We start from the raw sequence: 13,629 nt of genomic DNA on the forward strand, positions 1-13,629 counted from the left end.
ATGGCGGACACATCGGACATTTTTGACACATTTTTGGGACCATTCACATTTATACAGCGATCAATGCTATAAAATTGCATTGATTACTGTATAAATGTGACAGGCAGGGAAGGGGTTAACCACTAGGGGGAGACGAGGGGTTAAATGTTTCCTAGGGGAGTGATTATAACTGTAGGGGGAGGAGACGCACAAGGGGAGGAGACCGATCGGTGTTCCTCTGTACTGGGAACACAGATCGGTCTCCTCTCAACTGACAGGACGTGGATCTGTGTGTTTACACACACAGATCCACGGTCCGGCCTGGTTAATGGGCAATCGCGGGTGCCCGGCGGACATCGCGGCCGCCGGGCACACACACCGGGTCCCAAGCAACGCGGTGCGTGCGTGCCCCCTAGATGGCCGGGAAGCCCAGGCCGTCATATGACGTCCACCCAGGATGGGAGATCCCATCTGTGGACGTCATTTTACTATGGCCGGGTAGTGAAGTGGTTAAGGAACGTGTTCATGTATTTTTTTTTTTTTAGGGTGGACCTCCGCTTTAAAATCTGATGGTGAGCTGTATTGGATTTCTGCCAGACATATTGTTTGGTGTTGAGGCTAACTAATAAAATTTTAGTCTCACCTGACCATAACACCTTTTTTTCCATGTGGCCTCAGAATTTTCAAGGTGCATTTTGGCAAAGCTCAAACGTGACTGCATGTGGCCTTTTTTGAGGAGTGGCTTTTTTTCTTGCAACCCTCCCATACAAGCCACATTTGTGGAGAATTTGTGATATTGTCACATGCACACAATGACCACTCTTTGTCATAAATTCCTACAACTGCTTCAGAGTTGCTGTAGGCCTCTTGGTAACCTCTGACTAGTTTCCTCCTGGCTCTTTCATCCAGTTTGAAACGACGTCCAGATCCAGGGGAGGGTCTGTGTTGTACCAAATACCTTCCACTTCCTAATAATAGACTTCACTGTGCTTCTAGGTGTTAATAAAGCCTTTGAATGTTTTTGTATCTATCTCCTGACTTGTGTCTGTTCACAACTTTATGCCGGAGATCTTTTGACAGTGTCTTGCCACCCATAGTTGATGGTTTGCTCCATTTGCACTCCCAGGGACTGAAATGCTCCAGGAAAGCTCTTTTCATGCTGAGCTAATCAAAATGACCACAGATGATCACAGTTAAAAGTCAAATGGCTGTGTGTGCCATTGAGAATGTGATTAGCTACACCTGATTGAGTTTACAAGTCATTTTTAGGAGGGGGTGATCCTTTTTCCAACTCAGTGATTCTGTTTTTGATTTTCTTTTTTTTTATTCTGAGAGGTTGGTGTTATAATCTTTCACTTGGATGTTATAAGTTGCACTGAGTAAATACAGCTGGATAAAACAAAAAATATCTGTCTTCATTTCAGGCTGCAAAGTTACAAATCGTGATTATTTTAAAGGGGGTGATTACTTTCTATACCCACTGCACATACATCCTTTTGGGTGTCATAAGCTTAATGGGAAAAAATGTAAAAGAACTCTAACTTTTTGTAACAACCGAATATCACCCTATTTTTATTTCTGGGATGGAAACAGGAAAGATAAGTCACAATATTGGAGCTGTTCCACAGGAGTGACCTGTTTTATTTACACCTCACATCATTTAAAAGGCAAATGTCAGACATTGACCTCCACCATGAATAATGGCTTGTCCAGCCATGGGTTTAGAATGGACAGAGATTAGAAGCAGATGCAGTATTTTAGCCTTATCCTTTAAGCCAGGAATTCATGACCCTGGGAGGAATCTGGTCAGGGCACACAGGTTAACATCAACCATTCTGCTCCCTATCGATCACAGGTCCTGTCTCCTGTACCATAAAGCTATACAAAGTACTATTCTTAATAGATTTCTCTGTGAACTCTGCAAACAAAGGGGTTTTGACTTGTGAAATTCTACATTGAGTAAATTGGATACATAGAAGATACAGGTTTAACGTGTGGAGCAACAAGTAAATACCAAAATAGGGAGGAGAAAATCCATGTCATTTGTCATGCTGTCATAGAGTAACATCATTATCTGTGACACAACATAAAACCTTAAAGTGTTACTAAATCCACAACAGTAAAATCACTCTGTATATGCAGTAAAGCATGCTTGTTATATTCACTGTGGGACCTAAGAGGTTAATCCTCCGCATTGTGTAAAAAGGCTGTTTGATTCTGTCTTCCCTGGTTCTCCCCTTCTTTTACTGTCCCCAATCCATCTGCTGAAAGAACAGAGCTTTTGAGGCACTCTTGCACATGCTCGGTTTGGTGTGTATTGCTAGAGAGTTTTTTTTTTTTTTTCTCTTGGCAGAGTGCATGTGATCAGCACATGGCCAATCAGGAAAGGGCCATGGGTCCCGCAGCCTCATAGGACAGTCAGAGTAGAATGAAAACTCCTCCTAAGAGTTTTAACCAGACACTCATAGATGTCACAAGACTACTAATGAGAAAAGGTATTTAGCATTTTATATTTACTAAAATAAATGTGTTTCCATGTTCTGTGTACCATGGCAGACCAGATATAGGTAATGCAGGGTCCTGGGTTTAGTAAAACTTTAAAACCCAACTCCAGGCAGTTACAAAACAGTTAAACCTACCCCTCTCCCAGTGGTTAAAGAACCTAGTGCTTATTGTCACTAGAGGATGATCTAACACAAAATTACCTTAAAGAACAATTCCATTCATTGGCATGTTTTACATTTTATTCTATTGGTTTATTAGTCCGATATAACTATGTACTACAGTGGGTATAGAAAATAATCACAATGTGTTGCTTTGCAGCCTGAAGTGAAGACAGACACAGTTTTTGTTTTAACCGGCTGTATTTACTACTGCAACTTATAACATCTATCTGAAATATAGAACACCAACATGTCAGAAAAAAAAAGAAAAAGGATCACCCCCTTATGTCAGTATTTTGTTGAACCACCTTTTTTTCTTTAATTAGTCTGTTGGGATATGTCTCTACTAACTTTGTATATCTAGACCTTGCAATATTTGTCCACTCTTCTTTGCTAAACTGCTCAAGTTCAGTTAAATCTGATGGTGACCATTTGTGGACTGCAGTCTTCAAGGCATTCCACAGAATGGGGTTTAAGTCTGGGCTCTGACTAGGCCATGCAAGGACATCCCCCTTTTTGTCATGTTGGAATGTAAACCTTCTCCCACGGACAACTTTCTGGCAGAAGGACAGCGGATTTTTATTATTTTTTTTGTAAAAACACCTGGATAAAACAAAAACGATGTCAGTCTTCATTTCAGGCTGCAAAGTAGGGGTCATCCGATATAGTTTTTTCAGGGCCGATACAATACTGATTTTTCGGCTGCCTTTCAGGCCGATAGACGATTTTCTGTAGATTTAAACCTATTTTTACACTGTTCTTTTTAAAAAAATGTTTTCACTGTTATTGCTGTCGCAAGGAATGTAAACATCCCTTGTGACAGTAATAGGTAGCACAGGTACTCTTTATGGAGGGATCTGGGGTCTATAAGACCCCAAACTTCTCCACTGCACTTAAAAGTATTCAAAATGTCAAGATCAGCGTTTCTGAATACTTTCTATTTTTTAAAACTGGGGCCTTTGGGATGCCAGTAATCCAGAAGTGATGTCATGACTTTGCTACCGGGTTACTAGAACCGTGAGTCGGACAAAGCCGATCTGCATCCCGGTGGGTCAGGAGACAGGGGCAGGTGGAGCTACACGAGAGGGGGTTGATGTTCCTTCCCGCTGCTTGATTTTTTTTTTTTTCCTATACCCATTGTTTCATACCTGATCGATGCCCCTGGAAGCTGGAAATCACTGAAGTAGACACCACTAGTCCAGTGATCTCCACTTGCTTCAAAGGTCCCTTGCTGAGCAGCTGCTCTCCTGCATTGTGAAAACAGGAGGTTAGCCGCTTGGCGTGAGCACCTTTCAGAGAATGCTTTGCATTTTCTTAATACAGTAAAACCTTGGATTGTGAGCATAATTATTTCCGGAAACATGCTTGTAATCCAAAGCGCTTGTATATCAAAGCGAATTTCCCCATAAGAAATAATGGGAATTCCGCTGATTCGTTCCACAACCATTTATTCATAGGTTCTTCCGTTAAAAAGCTAAAAAGATTATAGCAATGTGATAGGTTGTGTAACCATAAAATTTCCATCCACAATCGCAGCTTCCACAAGGGGATTAGTAGCAAAATCTAGCAGGAGCTACAGAGTATAAAAGAGAAGAGAGGCGCCTCTAAAACGTGTTTGCGGAAGGGGGTTTAACAAGACTCGTGGCCACTCATTAAAATTAGAAGAAAATAGGTTTAAGCTTAGTGCGTAGAGGGTTCTTTACTGTAAGAGCAGCAAGGATGTGGTATTCCCTTCCACAGGTGGTGGTTTCAGCAGGGGGGGCATTGATAGTTTCAAAAAACTATTAGATAAGCACCTGAACAACCGCAACGTACAGGGATATACAATGTAATACTGACATATAATCACACACATAGGGTGGACTTGTGTCTTTTTTCAACCTCGCCTACTATGTAACTAAGTGTAGCAATATGTTGCTAAATGTTGTACCTTCATTAAATGTAACCATATTGCTACACTTAGAGGCGCCTCTCTTCTTTTTTATACTCAGTTGTGACATGATACTACTCTTATATCAAGACATTGCTTGTATATCAAGTCAAAATTTATTAAAAAAAATGTTGCTTGTCTCGCAAAACGCTCTCAAACCAAGTTACTCTCAAACCAAGGTTTTATTGTAAATGCAAAGCAGTCTCTGATTGGACAAGGAGGAGAGGCTGGGCGGTGATATCACGCTCTTCACCTTGTCTAAATCAGAGAATGTTTTACATATATTCTGAAAATGCAAAATACTCTCCATTGATGAGCAGCCAGTCTGAAGCCTTTTGAAAAGGCGGTCCTATACACTCAGCACGGGAACCGGAGATCACTTTCCAGTTTTCAGTGCATCTACCAGGTATGTCATATACAGTTACATATATAAACATGCTAATGCCTGGAATTGTTCTTTAAAGGGTTAGTTTACATATATAAAAAAAAAAAAGAAAAATACTCTATGCACACTACTTCATAATTTTAAAATAATCTGACTTTAAAAACATCCATTTATGCTCCTACCATACTTCTAAGCTTTTTGTGAATGGAGAAAAGCTTACCTCAAACCACTTCTGATATTTTTCATATCTCGGTCCTGCTCTCTTCTCTAGGACGAACAAACTGTTAGAACCAAAGCCCCCTAGCAGTACAAAAGAGTGCCGTCCTTCTTAGCCCCGCTTTTTCTTTTGTTAAGGTGAGCCAGCTCTTTAACCTGAGGACCCATGACAATTGGTTGTCCTCTCCAGAGCTGAAACATTTAGTGGGCGCTCCTACCAGCTGCCACCTTCTAAACTTATGATGTGGTTTAGGGTGACTTTGTGGAAAATGGACAGGACAAGAACACGGTTATCCCTAGATCTGAACTCCTGCTAGTTAAGACATGTGAAAGTACAGAATCTGATCCTGGGACTACTTAGGATAAAGGAGCAGTGTGAGGAACTGTGTAGACGTTAGGGGGCTCAGCACTGTTGCTCGGAGTTGTAGTGCAGAAAGGCAGTCAGGATTTTTACTAAACACATATAAAGTTATCTGAAGAAGATAGTGCTGCATTTAAAACCGCTTGTTCAACAGGGTTCGGCAAACCCCAGGCACCAGGTCGCAATGACGACAAGACATTTGTCTGGTGCCTGGGCTGCCACCCCAAATGCTGCACACACCCTCCACCCCGCTATGTATCCTGGGCTCTGACATAGCGGGTGCCGCTGGTTAGGGGGGGGGGGGGGGACGTCCACTCTCCTCCACTTTTTGTTGTTGACCGGGCATTGACATGTGACGTCACTTCCGGGTCCCTGTTGAATTTCCCTGGCCATCAAAGCCGGTGTCTTGCCGAGAAAGGTCGATAAGGACCCCCCTGTACTGCGCAGGCGCAGCGCTTGCGCAGTACGAACTACTAGGAGCCGCCAAAGATAGCCGAAGCTGAAAACCTTCAATCAGCTGTACATGGCGCCTGTGCCCTAGGTCCAGGTTCAAGCCCCACCATCCAAGTGGACCTAGAGGGAGAATAAAAAAGTGCCGAGCGAAGCGAGGCCGTGCCCGAAGCACGGCGAGCGAAGCGAGCCCGCGAGGGACCCTCTTACAGGCGCCGTGTACAGCTGATTTCCAACTATTCGGCTTCGGCTATTTCCGCCGTCTCCTACTGCGCAGTAGAAGGGGGTCCTTATCCGCCGAGGGGAACTTTCAGTGCAGCACATAGGAGACATGTAGAGTCTTTTAGACACTGGATGTCTCATTAAAGAGAACCTCTCATCAAAAAAATGAAAGAAAGAATCACATAGGGGGACTTTTTGTTCCCTATGAGATAGGAAAAGTTTTTTTACAATTAAAAACATTTTAATTTGTACTCAAGCACAAAAATCCCCCCCCATGTACACACGTACAAACCTTTGACCTCCTTTGTAACGCTAAACTGATGACCTATAGGGGGCTTTTAAAGCGTCACCTATGGAAAATACAGGGTACTGACGTTTGTTGCCATTTCACGGGTGCATGCAAATTTAAGATTTGACATGTTGAGTATCCATTTACTTGGCACAACCTTGGCTTTTATATTTTACAAAAACATTAGGTCATTTATTGCGTTTTTTTTGTGCCCCCTAAAATGAATGTTCCACCCGTAAGCTATGTTAGTTTAAAAAAAAAAAAAAAAAAAAAAAAAAAAAAAAAGCTGGCTCCCAACTGCTTTAGCTGGCTCAAGTGCCATTCTACAGTGAAGGATAAGCTCTTTAGTGCCATTTGTTCTCAGCCCCTGCTCACATTAGAAGACAGCACATTGGTGTATTCAGAACCACACATCACAATGGGATTTCCCAGCAGCTGCATTTTTGGAAAAGGTGCGGGGACCTTTTCCCTGTGTTTTCCGTAGGTACTGCAGCCCAAATTAGTGGGCTACTGTGGCCCTGCAAACAATGCCATCAGGAAACCAGCATGGTGCGAACCTTGAGTTAGGGTGTCTGCATTCTGGATGAAGTAGTAATGCAGACTCCTTTGGACAGCAGCATTGTCAGTGGGAAGAGGGCTGTGTTAAGACTAGCAGATTTAGATGGACACTAATGCCCCGTACACACGGTCGGACTTTGTTCGGACATTCCGACAACAAAATCCTAGGATTTTTTTCCGACGGATGTTGGCTCAAACTTGTCTTGCATATACACGGTCACACAAAGTTGTCGGAAAATCCGATCATTCTGAACGCGGTGACGTAAAACACGTACGTCGGGACCATAAACGGGGCAGTGGCCAATAGCTTTCATCTCTTTATTTATTTTGAGTATGCGGGGCACTTTGTCCGTCGGATTTGTTTACACACGATCGAAATTTCCAACAACGGATTTTGTTGTCGGAAAATGTTATATCCTGCTCTCAAACTTTGTGTGTCGGAAAATCCGATGGAAAATGTGTGATGGAGCCTACACACGGTCGGAATTTCCGACAACAAGGGTCTAACACACATTTTCCGTCGGAAAATCCGACCGTGTGTACGGGGCATTACACTTTAAAAGTAGTTACAGAAAAATCATTTTATTTCTTTTGGGATAAACGTATTACAGAAATGAATAAAAGCACCCCCATCAGTGGTAAATGGTTTGTCTCAACCTTCCAACTGCCACTTTGTCTGGACAGCTTGGTTGGTTAAAATATTCTGAAAAGTAACAGACTTATCTGGCTTGAGCACCTGGATCAGTTGTGAACAAGGCCACCATATCTGAAACGCGTTAACATCTGCTTTACCTTATCTGTCTTTTTATGGAGTATCAATAAATTTGGAGATATTTAAGAGCATGTGTGGAGTTGCAGATCATCTTCTACTATTTGGCTGGATTCACCAGGTGAAAATAAAGGAAAAAACCCTAAAAAAAAAAAAACCAAAATAACAAATGCAGCCACCACATCTAAGAATTGGTAAGCTGCAATTTGATGCATTTTTGGGATTTAATACCAATTTAAAATGGAAACTATGGGGGCTGCCATTGCTGGCCTCCTTTTAAAATGCTAGATATCTGGCTGTGTTTGGAAACCGAAATAAGCACACTTTGGATGAATTCCTCGTCTCTATACCTACTTTGGGGGCAGCAGCTCAGACAGCCAAACAACATGGCAGCCAGAAAAACGAACATTCGCAATAGGAACATGTATTATTGCAGCCTCCATAATCTTTCAGCACCTTTAATAGAGTAGGTATAGATTCAAGAACTAAAATGTTAGATAACTACTATAATATCAACATAAAAACCACTGCAAAACTATTTTAGTGCAGTAGAAATATTTTATTAAAAAAGAATATACTATAAGAAACACATTTGTGAAGCATTTTTTTTCTTATACAGAGGCTTTGAAAGAGAATATTTATAAAAATGCATTACAAAACATTACTCCACAATTAGCAGTTGATCATACTGACTAATGTAACTGCTCGGTTAGAAATATCATTAAGGCAGACTTCAGAAAGGATAACAGGATCCTTGGCTATTAAGATACAAGTATGATTGGGAAAGAGTGCGCAGTGTAAAAAAAAAAACAAAAAAAACAAAACAAAAACAAAAACACCTGTAGTGTGCAAAGTAATATTGACTATAGCATGGAATGGAAACTCCTCTATATACCGCCAGCTGAACTACTTAGGATTGCCACAAGCTGCTGGTTCACCATTATCTTTAGTGTTCTCCTATTTTAACACTTTGTCATACACACAAATGCACAGAAGATAAAGCTATATTGTGATGCAAAGCAAATAGCTGCGCATTTAATGCTACAACAAAAAAAGTCAATGCAAACATATTTTAAAGAAAAACATCTACAGATAGTCCATTCATCCTGCTGGAATGAGCTGCCCCAAATAAAACCATGTTCCATTTTTTAAAATGCTTCTTAGCAGTAATTCTCTTCAAAGTGAACCTGTGCTTTGCCCATATACAAAAAACGAGTACACTTTAATTCTTCCGTTTCCCTGCATATACTCACCTTCTAATTGTCACCTGACTCTGCAGCCTGGGGCAAAGACTTCTCTGTATGCGGAACATGCACCACTGAGTGTCTGGGTGGCCAATTGCTAGACCCAGCACTGTCACATGACAGAGACCGATTCCCAAGCTATCTGTTCATTTCCACTAGTGCAAGCTCCAACTTGAAAAGGGCCAAAAGCAAAAAAAACAGAGCAGTGGGGAAGAGAAGTACAATAAGCAAGAAGGCCCAGCATTTAAGAGACCCTGTTAACTTTACCCTGCATGGTCAGATCATAGATTCACTACAAGGAACCTGTGATTTTTGTTGTCTGGTCTGGCCAACTGTTATTAGTATATGCATCAGCAGACGCCTCCTTCCAACTGTTCTTGGAATAACTAGTTAAATTGACTAGGTTTCGATTACTTTAGCCTATTGTTTTCATTTCCCTACCAAGCCTGGCATCAGGGGTGTCTTTGACCTTCCTCTAGTTTAGAATGGCCACAGATGGCAAGAGGTCTCATTAAGGATGCTGGGTGATGAGACCTCTGCCCAAATTTCTACAGCTTGCACATACCATAATCTACCACATTTTGAAGCAAAAAAAAAAAAAGCTTGGTTCTCCACAAAAAAATGGAACGTCCAGTTATTGATAAAGTGATCTTCAACAATGTTAGAAAATCTCTTGTGTAATAATGTTTAACAAGGTTTGCCTTCAACAATCAGAGGGGCTCCTAAAAAAAAAAACAAAAAAACACTTCTGAGCAACTCAAGGATTGGAATTCATGTCCAAATCTGTTGTGTGCACTTCTTAAAGCCGGGTACACATGGACTGAATGTCAGGAGACATTTGTCAGTTCAAAAGAAAACCGGCCTGTGTGTATGTCGGTCTGTCCAACAGAAGCCAGCAGTTTGGCCGGCTTCTGTCTGATCGGAGTGTTCTGGTGGAGGGGCCATCCCCCTGTCAGAACACAACAGCTCAGTGGGGGAGATCGCTGTACTAATGTCGGATGGTTATTACAGAGGCTCAGACCGCAGCCGTCAGTTTTAGCTATTAGTATGTACCAGGCTTTAGACATAAACAGTCATCCTTAGATTGTAGATATCTGTTATTAATAAAGATGGGGGATGTACTTGTGACCACCTCGTTAAAGGACACAGAGTAACTTTTTTAACATTGATCGGATCTCTGATGCATGTGTAGTGAAAAGATCACTTCCACTTCTTGGGATAAAAGGTAAAAAGTCTAATCGAAAATTGCAGAGCTCTCCCAACATATTGAAAATTCTCTGTAAGAAAGTGGCACCAATGATGCTCGCATAAACTTGTTACCACTTGCACAATGATTTGCAACTTAATTGCTGAAAGCAATGCTTGAAGTGGCCTAAAATTGCATGAAATAATCAAATTGGTGTTTTTGGCTCTTCTGTTGCTAGGTAAAGAGCTTGATAAATTAGGAAGAGGAATCCACGAACAGGAACATAAATTTTCATTTTACTCTACTTGGGTTACTAAGTGTCTCCTAAAAATTGTGTTTGAAGCATAAACAAAAAAAACAAACAAAAACACACAAGGTGGCAAAAAGCAGTAGTCCAACAAATGATTAAATCCAAGTAAAAAAAAAAAAAAAAAAAAAAAAAGTGTTAAATCAAACCTGCTCCCTTCAAGTTAAAAAAAAAAAAAAAAAATCTTGTGCCAACAGTTGTAAAAGTCCAAGCTCTTACTTTGCTCTACTGGTACCTTCGTAACCTCATTAACAATGTGTAGGTGTCAAATAGTCATAGCTGCAAAATATAATAATTTCTTAGGATTTGTGCAACTTTTTTTTAATTTTATTTTTTTAAAAGGTGGCCTATACTGGATCCCAAAAACATAGGCTATGCACTGGTATTTTGAGATTAAAAATCACATTTTTCAACAATCTTTTGAGACATATGCACCAATAACCGAAGAGAAAATTTTTCAACAAAGAACATTTTACAAGGAAAACACTTCTGTATTCATGAAACATTAAGATAAATTACATTTTATATTATATAACAAGAAATCCTAAAACATTTCAATTCCTTCAACCAGTGGGAACTGAGATTTTCTATTTTTTTTTTCTGCTAACATCTATGAATATCTGTCTCACTGTTGTGAAAAGTTACAGTCTTAAATTCTCAGAAGAGGAACAAGTAAAATGAAAATTGCCTCTGTACAAAGTATATTCTTTTAGAATAGGCAGAGTTTTTTTTAAAAAAAGTCAAATTTTCTGTATAAAGTCCAATGTATAACATCTATACCATATGAAACTGTTGGTCTGTGCCCCACCATGTTCATCAAAGAAACATGTGAGTAAGTCCATAGAGTTTATGTATTATAGTTTGTATTCCTATACGCCAATCTCATCATCAAGATCTTCTTCAAATGTATATCCTTGGCCAACTTCATCCTCATCCTCATCCTCATCCTCATCCTCCTCATCATCATCATCAAGCTCTTCACAGTGACTAGTGTGAAAACTGTTCTCTTTTTGTGCTGGACTGTCAGGAATCCCTTCATAGATAGAACGTTTTTCTTCTTCACTATCCCCTTCATAAGCTGATCGGTTTCCTTCCAGGTTTTTAGAGAGGACACTTGAATTATAATCCAAGCTAGGGTTTGTAATAGGCAGCGTGGTGGAGAGACTGTAATGGCTTCCTTGGGACTCTGTGATGGAAGACAGCTGTGCAAGCTTACTGCTTTCTGCAGAAAATTTGTAATCACATTGGTCACCTGGACTGTTCCAGTCATCAGTGGGAGCATCTCTGTCCATTACACCCAAAACATCATCCAAAATGGATGGGCCAAGATCAAGATGGAAGGACAACATGGACTCGGCATGTTTTAGCCCACAATCCAGTGGAAGCCAATCTACTTGATCTGCGTGACCTCCAGAATTACTGCTATTCCATACGCTGTCGTCTTTAGCTGGTGCATGATTAACGGGGCTAGAAGAAATGCTTCCTGCACCGGAGCCGATTCCCGAGGACTGAGAAAGTTGACTTAGTGAGTCAGCCGTTTTATTATCATCGTGTTCTCCAGCTAGTTTCACAACACCGTTCTTCTTGGAGGTTGGTACTTCCGCAGCTGGAGGAGAGGCAGGGCCGTGGTTACTGAGGAAAGATGTATCTCCAAACACATCCCCACCTCTACCAACATGCATAGTGTGTCTGAAATCCCCTAAAGGGGCACTGATCATCTCTCGATCTATTCGGGTTCGCTTCTTTGAGTGGGAGCTGGACTGCTTGAGGATAGGCATCTTGTAGTGAAAACTGCAAAAGAAAAAACACAATATAAATCATTTGAATCAGGGCTAATTATAAGAAGTTAAAAACTTTAAATTAAAAAAAAAAAAAAATACAGATTTAGTTTAGCTGAAAAAAAAAAAAAAAAATACTTGCATCACAGACCATCTAGAGTCTTACAGAGTAAGAGCCATGAAGATGCGCAAAGTACAATGTTCATTGAAAACCAATCATCATCTCTTAACAATCCAACTACAATAAACTGCCATTTCATTGGCTGCTATGGGTTACTTTGCACATCACCACTGTTCTGTGCACTATTAGGCCCTATTCACAATGCAACGCTACCACAGCGTGTTCTTGAAGCTTTTTTTTTGCATATTTTTGGAGCAGCACAATTTTTTTGAACAGACCTGCCTGTGCTCCAAAAATTCACGATAATGAAGATCATGTACCAAGTTGTGCCATTATGCCAAGTGTGTTTTGCATCAAGCTTTTCACACATTTTGTCATGCAGCAAAACATGAGTGCTACACGCATTTGGGCTGCCATTAAAAAATAATGGCACCAAAAGCACGTTGTGCGTTTTTCACGTTTCCGAAACACGGACAGAAACAGTAGTCTCGGCCCGTGTTTCTGCTCTGCCCAGGTGTAAACAGAGCCTTGGTTTAATTGCTTCCTGTGACCCGACTGGGGAGGTTCAACTTATTTGTCCTGTTGGCTATTGTCAATAGAAAATGATAGGTTATTTGACATTTTACAGTTGTCCCCAGAACAGGAATAAAAGGTGACATCTTAAAAGTGGGACACTTATTCTAGGGCAACTAAAAGAGGAAGTAGCCTCACTTTGTATACATTTCCTCCCACTTCCTGTTCTATTCCCTTGAGCAGGAAGTGAAGGGAAATTTCAACAAAGGGAATAGACAACAAAAAGCAAACTGACAGGTTGTACCCTTCCCTACGCTATCCAAAAATAAAAAAAGTTTAAACATTATACATATTTTTTTAAAGCAAGCATTGAAGTTAGAATTCAGTTAGAATTCAGGCCTGCCAAATCAAATAACATGGGCTTTAAATTGTAACCCACATAAAAATCTTCAAATTATATTTAAACTGAAGAACAAATATGTAATATATTGTAGTTACCAAAAAAAAAGCGTCATCAGCCTTTCAAATTTCTTCGGTGAACTACAATTCCTACCTATAATGAAGATGAGGAGAGGGACAGGTGTTTGTAGTCCAAATCAGGACGACAATGCTGCACCTCCACAATAAGGCTACTTTCACATTGAGGCAGTTTTCAGGC

General features: G+C 40.6%; 1 protein-coding gene across 1 annotated transcript in view; it reads right to left on the minus strand.

Annotated features, from left to right (window-relative positions):
* Positions 1–8,360: 8,360 nt before the first annotated feature.
* CDC42EP5 (CDC42 effector protein 5) overlaps positions 8,361–13,629 on the minus strand; it is a 57,588-nt gene continuing 52,319 nt past the window's right edge. Inside the window, exon 3 of the mRNA XM_073602873.1 lies at positions 8,361–12,350. Within this exon, the coding sequence (XP_073458974.1) occupies positions 11,429–12,337 (909 nt within the window). The 5' untranslated portion in view covers positions 12,338–12,350 and the 3' untranslated portion in view covers positions 8,361–11,428. The remainder of the gene's footprint in view (positions 12,351–13,629) is intronic.

Source organism: Aquarana catesbeiana, linkage group LG10 (genome assembly GCF_042186555.1).
Source record: "Aquarana catesbeiana isolate 2022-GZ linkage group LG10, ASM4218655v1, whole genome shotgun sequence".
Classification (NCBI taxonomy): domain Eukaryota; kingdom Metazoa; phylum Chordata; class Amphibia; order Anura; family Ranidae; genus Aquarana; species Aquarana catesbeiana.